Consider the following 8,807-nt stretch of genomic DNA (forward strand, 5'->3'; position numbering starts at 1 on the left):
TCTGTGTCTGCTTAGTTTAGTAAACAGTTTATTTATTCCTTTACAAAATAGGTACAAATACAGAAGTATGTTTTTCACACAAACAGGACATTTTCAGGATATGTACAGAGTTTACCAAAAATAACATAGTCCTAATAAACACATGGTCTTGTAAACAATATTTACAAATTATCCATACATTAAAACATCTTCCAACTGGGTACATCAGTAATCCTTATATTTTGGCTAAAAAGCTGAAGTAGTAGAAATGTTCTCCTGTTTATTTATCAGAAATTATACAAATAATTATTAAAATATTAATAACCACTGAACAAATAGGTATTTTTGTGCTTTTAGACTTCAATTTTTTCAAATGAAATGCCAATGAAAAAAGAACTCAAAAGAAAAATATATAAATAGTTACAAAATAAGTTTCCCTTTCAACACCAACTGACAATACTGTTTGATGCTTAAGAGACAGGAACTATTTTTTTCTATACATTGGTAACACAGCGTTCTCTTTTTTCTCATTGTATAAGTAATAAAAAAACAGTATATAATAGTGCTGTTAAAAAAAACTTCAATGAATATTAATTTCAAATGTTGCCCATTCAACAAATAAATGACAAAGTGACACAAGACAGAAGCTGCATAGAGACTAGGCTATTCAAAACCAACCAATAAGAGAAAGGCCATGTTAATAAGAGGATGGTCAGAAACAGGTGACAACACTGAGGCCTTGCAGAGTTGGACCCTAATGACAAGGATCTATAGCTACTGACAGAGAGGCATTAGTCTCCCRCCTCTCATTCTAGAGAGAACATAAAAACATACAACTCTAAAAACATTGCAATGTCAATATTAGGCTAAAATGAAGAATTCTCAAAACTGTACTCCAACAACTGTCCAGCTCCTTACACGTCTGATATGTATTGTTAATAGTCTTGAAGTGAAACAGAGGAAACCCTAATGGGAGCTGCTTGTCGAACGACCATACTGCACTCTGGGCATCTGCTGGGGGTATATGGGCCTGGCTTCACAGAATAAGTTCTTCGGACAACATAAAGTATTGTGGAAATGGGCACAAACAATGAGACAAATGGCCAACATCTAAATTCTACAGGGACATCTTGAAAAAAATAATCTCTCCATAAATTTGGGTACAGAGAGAGACTACTGTGCCTTGCTCAATGAGGGTGACTGGCCAGAATCCACCAGATTGGTGGACTGTGGTAACTCTGACCATTGTTTGATTATTGACCTGTTGGATTGGATGAGACTATCTGCATTGTATTAAAATAAAGTTTATAAAGTGAAAGAATGCAAAGAATACAATTTGCTTATTGACAGTTAAATGTTACCCTTTAGGTATTTTACAACAGGTGTAGACCTTACAGTTTTTTAAGTGTACTGTATGTAAATTAAAAAGTATTTTTGTCAGTAATGTCTTTTTCGTTTCGTGTCGGACCCCAGGTAGACTAGCTGTCGTCATGGCGTCAGCTAATGTGGAGCCAAATAAAATAACATTCTAATCATAACAAATTTCAATGCACATGATTTTACAGAATATCTCAGTATTGAGTCATTAACATTACACGTGGTAAAAATATCATACATGCTGTTCAAAAGTATTCAAAATGACTATTTACATTTAAAGAGCTCGATTTATGCTGTAATCCATTTTCTGAAGATAAACTTTCCAAAAAACTGCTCTGGTAAGTTTCTGGTATAAAGCATCAGACCACTCTATGACTTGTTAGTTTTGTGTAACTTTATTCACTGGACTTTGTTCAACAAATACGTTCTAATTGTAGGCTGTACTAAGTTCAGAATATTGTAGGCTGTACTAAGTTCAGAATATTGTAGGCTGTACTAAGTTCAGAATATTGTAGGCTGTACTAAGTTCAGAATATTGTAGGCTGTACTAAGTTCAGAATATTGTAGGCTGTACTAAGTTCAGAATATTGTAGGCTGTACTAAGTTCAGAATATGATTATTTTAAAGAAAATCACTTTGAGATGGTTCATTCAGTATTTCGCCTGGGACATCAAATTTACAACTGACATGTAAAAAGTACTGGCTCAGGTCCTTAGACACAAAAACACATCTCTCCTTAAAAACCCAGTCCCAATAATACCCAAGGAGTTTGCATCACCATGGCCTTAAATTCAACACTCTAAATACATATACACTGAGTGTACAAAACATTAAGGACACCTGCTCTTTCCATGACATAGACTGACCAGGAGACTGCAGGTGAAAGCTATGATCCCTTATTGATGTCACTTGTTAAATCCACTTCAATCAGTGTAGATGAAGGGGAGGAGACAGGTTAAAGAATGATTTTTGAGACATGGATTGCGTACGTGTGCCATTCAGAGGGTGAATGGTCAAGACAAAATATTTAAGTGCCTTTGAACGGGGTATGGTAGTAGGTGCCAGGCGCAGCGGTTTCTGTCAAGAACTGCAACACTGCTGGGTTTTTCACGCTCAACAGTTTCCCGTGTGTATCAAGAATGGTCCACCACCCAAAGGACATCCAGCCAACTTGACAACTGTGGGAAGCATTGGAGTCAACATGGGCCAGCATCCCTGTCAAACACTTTCGACACCTTGTAGAGTCCATGCCCCGGTGAACTGAGGCTGTTCTGGGGGCAAAGGGCAATATTAGGAAGGTGTTCTTAATGTTTGGTACTCAGTGTATTTATCATGAAGCTAAAACAGATAAAGACACAAACAATATATTTTAGTGAGTTTTTTCTCTAGCCTTTATATCAAAAGCTATGTTAATATCAACATCACAACACAGACACTGAGCTGAAACATCTGACCCGATTGAAGGCACGTTGCAGGGGTAGAAGGAGATGGTAAGGGAGAGAGAGGAGGGTGCTGGGAGGGAGAGGGTGCTACTTGAGCAGAGCCCGGTAGAGCAGAAGTGAGTGGGCTGTCTCTCTCTCCTGCTCCATGTAGAAGATGAAGTCCCTGAGGTTGACGCGGGTGATGCGTTGACGTTGCCGCTGTGACGACGTGGTGGGGGAGGAGGCGGCACCCGGCGACCCCACTGAGCTGCCTGATACCTGGGGAGAGAGAGAGAGGACAGGGGGAAGTCCTGGGACAACATATCCATTTCAACATCATGTGCTCCAAGGCTAGCGGCTGTAGGTGGCTGATAAGAATTAAATAACCAATTCAAAATGTTTACAGTCAGAGAGAAGAGACAGAGAGAAGAGACAGAGAAAAGAGACAGATAGAGGGGAAGGTAAAGTTAGTAAGGGACAACAGATCACTAACATCAATATCATCCAATCATGACAAGGCTTTCAATACTGTGAACGCCTTCACTCCTCTGTGTCTAAGTCACCCAACCTGTTGTATACTTGTGGAAAGTGGTGATCCTAACTGACCTAAAACAGGGAATTGTTACTAGGATTAAATGTCAGGAATTGTGAATAACTGAGTTTAAATGTATTTGGCTAAGGTGTATGTAAACTTCCGAGTTCAACTGTACCGTGACTGTTTCCCATGTCTAAAAATGAACACATCCTTGTTAGACAGGAAACATCTGAGTGCTGCATATAGGCTAGCCTCTCTCAACAATTAGGCACATACACTTACTTCACATCAAATAACATTTTATTTGTCACATGCGCCGAATACAACAGGTGTAGACCTTACAGTGAAATGCTTACTTACAAACCCTTACTTCAGTTTTAACAAAGTAAAACCCTCTTGTAGAGTAAGAGACCGAGATCAAAGCTGATTCACTAATAAAGTCCAGAACTTTAGGTGCATTCTAGTGTACAAAGAAATCATTTATAGCATTACTTTGCACTTAAACTAGCAGGATGTGAAGATCATGAAAACAATCTTGATGTACTCAGACTGAGTACTGTCTTCATAGCTCTTTATTTAACTGTCTTCATAGCTCTTTATATCGCCCTGGAAATGAACACATTTTCTCTAGATAAACAAATCAGCTGACATAGATCTGAGCTGACTTTTCCATTCTGAAACAAACTCCTTGTTTGTATTCAATTCTATGCAAAGAAGCGGGAAAATTAAAATATAGAATGAGAATATACAGAACCCTGATATAAATCACAGACAACCGTTTACGTTTCCAAATGAAAAACATCAGGTAGCAAATCCACCAAAATGCCCACTCACCCACTGTAACCCAGGCAGAAAGAAATAAGACAGCCATTTCCGTTAGGAACTCCCCATAACACCCTCCCACAATTACATTGATTGCACCGCTCTATAAACATACAGTTGTATAGACAGAGCCTAATTGCAAGCATATGAAAGGTATGGATTTWCAGGACCCAAGACTACAGTGCAGTTGTAAACTCACCCTATAGACTTTGTATACATGACAGTATCTAGCTTCAAATACCCTGCAAACCACTGGGGAGTAAGGGTGGCCACAGCCTCTCTGTAGTCTCTAGGTTGCGTCCCAAATAGAACCTTATTCCCAATAGAGTGCACTATAGTACTCATAGGGCTCTGGTCAAACGTTATTCCCTATAGAGTGCACTATAGTCCTCTGGTCAAATGTTATTCCTTATAGAGTGCACAATAGTACTCATAGGTCTCTGGTCAAAAGTCATTCCCTATAGAGTGCACTATAGTACTCATAGAGCTCTGGTCAAAAGTTATTCCCTATAGAGTGCACTATAGTACTCATAGAGCTCTGGTCAAAAGTATTCCCTATAGCAGTTGCACTTATATACTTCATAGAGCTCTGGTCAAAGTTATTCCCTATAGAGTGCACTATAGTACTCTTAGAGCTCTGGTCAAACGTTTATTCCCTATAGAGTGCACTATAGTACTCATAGGCTCTGGTCAAAAGTTATTCCCTATAGAGTGCACTATAGTACCATAGGCTCTGGTCAAAAGTTATTCCCTATAGAGTGCACTATATACTCATAGAGCTCTGGTCAAAAGTTATTCCCTATAGAGTGCACTATAGTACTCATAGAGCTCTGGTCAAAAGTTATTCCCTATAGAGTGCACTATAGTACTCATAGAGCTCTGGTCAAAGTTATTCCCTATAGAGTGCACTGTATTACTCTTAGGCTCTGGTCAAATGTTATTCCCTATAGAGTGCACTACAGTACTCATAGAGCTCTGGTCAAAAGCTATTCCCTATAGAAGTGCACTATAGTACTCATAGAGCTCTGGTCAAAAGCTATTCCCTATAGAGTGCACTACAGTACTCATAGAGCTCTGGTCAAAAGCTATTCCCTATAGAGTGCACTATTGTCCTCTGGCCAAATGTTATTCCTTATAGTAGATGCACAATAGTACTCATAGGTCTCTGGTCAAAAGTCATTCCCTATAGAGTGCACTATAGTACTCATAAGTCTCTGGTCAAAAGTCATTCCCTATAGAGTGCACTATAGTACTCATAGAGCTCTGGTCAAACGTTATTCCCTATAGAGTGCACTATTAGTACTCATACAGCTCTGGTCAAAAGTTATTACCAATAGAGTGCACTATAGTACTCATAGGGCTCTGGTCAAAAGTAGTGCTCTATATAGGGAATAGAGTTCCATTTGTCCCTTCCATGTCTCCCTCCACACATCTGTTTCCCTGTCCAGTGATGTTGAAGTCGGGAGGGCCAGTCGGGGTGGAGGTGGACACGGGACAGGCCTCCGTCTGTCTCCTCCGTCCCCAGGGTCCTCACTGGGAAGGAGCGCCCCTACCCTCACCCTGCCTGGCTCATCAGGCCAATCACGACTGACCACACGTGAAAGATGGGCCTGCCCGCTGCCATGCCAATTACTGCCACTCACCCCACCGCCCTGTGACACAGCAACACACTCCACCAATCAAAGCCATCCATCCACCTGGACAGACGGGGCGGGTGGCCGCYGGCGTGGAGGGGTGAGGAGGGAGGTGGGGATGGGCAGTAGCCCTGGACATCACTACTAGCCCCCAGTCTTGTTGTCTGGAGCTCCCAGAATGCCTCACTCAGCTCCTGTGCGGACCCAGTTCATGGCGAGCCTCAGCCTGGGTAAGTGATCCAAATACARGGAGAAAGGTCAGCCTGCTGCCAGCGAGCCAAGCTGATTTCACTTAGCTAACGCAGCAGCGTCGCAGGCAGCCTCTTCTCTTCCTCCTCCCCTCCCCTCACCTTAATAAGCCTCTGCAACCTGCCAGCAACCCAAACACACGGTCTGTTGTTGTCTGTATCTATGGAGACCAATCCCTCTTTCAAATGCATGTTGACTCATGTTAAGGGGGAAAATAGGAAAATACCCTCACAAACACAAAACAAAGCAGATGGCTGAGTGTCAGATATAAGGAGGCGAGAAGTCAAAACACCACGCTTTTCCCGTCAAACAGCAATTATATAGTAATGGTGTCTGACATTAAATGAACGGCAGAATGGCACGCTTCGTAAGGTCACCGTGGAGAGAGAGATAGAGAGAGAAAGAGAGGGAGAGAGACAGACAGGGAGAGTTTGTCTTTGCAAAATCGTCTTTGCTGCTGAGAAAGATCCACGAGGCAAAAAGCAGCATCTGTCATTTTATCTGTGATRGGTGCTGCGAGGCATTATGTCACATGACATATCCATCGTGCAACACACACAGGGATACCTCGATACATCCTTTCAGACGTTTCAGTTGTTTGTGTCCCTGAGACACACAGACAGACAGAGCTGTGGAGAACCTGAGGAGAGGACAGGGGGCTGAGAGGAGAGGTGACTATAGARACTGGATACTCTAGAGAAGGGCCCCAGTCTGCTAACACTGGCTACAGCCCTTACCTCCTCACCTCCACACTCTTACATGACAGTGTGCCAATGGGATAGACACACTGCAGTTCACCCTGGCTGGGAGAGACCAGGGAGCGTGGGTGTGCATGTACATCCAGAAACACACAACAATACAACTGACATGATGTGCATAGTGTACAATCAGTATCATTATGGCGCCTACATATTTCAGCACACAAACTGATCAGGAAGACAGCAAGAGAATGCTTACTCTCATTTAGATATTTGTCTTTCATACACTGCTGTGTTATTCACTCATTACTATAGGATAGTATCTATACCATAAAGGGAGGATTTCTTTCTTCCACAGTAAGGAAATGGTGAGCTCAGGTCAGTCTACCTTCAATATTTTCTATCTTCCTTAATCTACTGTTCAACCTTGGGTGCAGAGAGAGCCAAGATTAGTCCCCACTTTGCTAAATTTACTTTTGATTAATAATGTATGTTTTCTCTCTCCTTCTCTCTCTCCTCTCCTCTCCTGGCTAATTGTCTGGTGGTGTTGAAGCTCCTAGGTGTCTTAGGAATTAGCATTTGGTCCTTTATTGTTTAGGGTTTTTCTGCTGATCAGCAGCTTTGAACTTGAGTGGCACCGGGCCTTGATGCTGGAGCAAATATTGGATTTGGCTCAGGTCACACCTTCGGGCTGAGGGTTAATGGCCCACTTTTCCTGGCACACACACAGCTCTACACACAGAGAGTGGTTGGGTTGGTTTGCCAGCAGAGCGAATACTGCTGGATCAGCACTCTGTAGGAGGAGAAGAGGCTGCAGACAGCGAGCTGGGAAGAGAGGAGGCTGCAGACAGGAGCTGGAAGAGAGGGAGGCTGCAGACAGGGGGCTGGGAGGAGAAGGAGGCTGCAGACAGGGGGCTGGGAGGAGAGGGTGGCTGCAGACAGGGGGCTGGGAGGAGAGGAGGCTGCAGACAGGGGGCTGGGAAGAGAGGAGGCTGCAACAGGGAGTGGGAGAGAGGAGGCTGCAGACAGGGGGGGAGGAGAGGGAGGCTGCAGACAGGGGGGCTGGGAGGAGAGGAGGCTGCAGACAGGGGTGGAAGAGAGGAGCTGCAGACAGGGGGCTGGGGAGGAGAGGAGGCTGCAACAGGGGTGGGAAGACAGGAGGCTGCAGGACAGGGGCTGGGAAGAGAAGGGAGGATGCAGCATGGGCTGGGAGGAGAGGAAGGCTGCAGACCGGGTGGTGAAGGAGCGGAGGCTGCAGACAGGGTGGTGGGAGGAAGGGAGGCTGCAGACAGGGGGTGGGAGAGAGGAGGCTGCAGACAGGGGTGGGAGGAGAGAGGCTGCAGACAGGGGCGTGGGAGGGAGGAGGGCTTGCATGGACAGGGGCTGGGAGGAGAGGGAGGCTGCAGACAGGGGGTGGAAGGAGAGGAGGTGCAGAACAGGGGCTGGGAGGAGAGGAGGCTGCACAGGGCTGGGAAGAGAGGGAGCTGCAGACAGGAGGTGGGAGGAGGAGGCTCAGACAGGGGTGGGAGGAGAGGAGGCTGCAGACAGGGGGCTGGGAAGAGAGGAGGCTGCAGACAGGGGTGGGAGGGGAGGGCTGCGACAGGGGGTGGAGAGGAGGAGGCTGCGACAGGGGGTGGGAGGAGAGGAGGCTGGCAGACAGGGGGGCTGGGAAGAGAGGAGAGTGCAGACAGGAGGGCTGGGAGGAGAGGAGGCTGCAGACACACGCGTACACACACAGACAGACAAAAGTGCATATAGCACACAGCGTCTGCACAGTTTCTCCACAGGGAAAGTCATCTAATGTGTGTGTTTCACATTCTGGGGAAAAATATGTAAGTCAAGAAATAGCTTGGCTTGTGGGCTGTATGTACATATCAACCTACAACTTACAGTTAAACCATCCCTTTCCACCTGTTCATAAAGCCTGAACCTCAAGGCAAAAAAAATTGAATCTCTGACTTACAACAGACGTACAATGAAGCCTCATTTATGACAAGCTAAACCAGGATTAATGTGACAAGCACAGCCAGACATAATAGTACAACAGTCATGACTGTGGCTGACCGGCTGTGCAACTGGGAACATTCTAGGT

General features: G+C 44.4%; 1 protein-coding gene across 1 annotated transcript in view; it reads right to left on the bottom strand.

Moving 5' to 3' along the window:
* Positions 1 to 8,807, bottom strand: part of LOC111973858 (transcription initiation factor TFIID subunit 4-like) — a 747,250-nt gene continuing 738,443 nt past the window's right edge. The window contains exon 14 of the mRNA XM_070447334.1: positions 1 to 3,056. Within this exon, the coding sequence (XP_070303435.1) occupies positions 2,886 to 3,056 (171 nt within the window). The 3' untranslated portion in view covers positions 1 to 2,885. The remainder of the gene's footprint in view (positions 3,057 to 8,807) is intronic.

The sequence above is a fragment of the Salvelinus sp. IW2-2015 genome, linkage group LG15 (assembly GCF_002910315.2).
Source record: "Salvelinus sp. IW2-2015 linkage group LG15, ASM291031v2, whole genome shotgun sequence".
NCBI lineage: Eukaryota > Metazoa > Chordata > Actinopteri > Salmoniformes > Salmonidae > Salvelinus > Salvelinus sp. IW2-2015.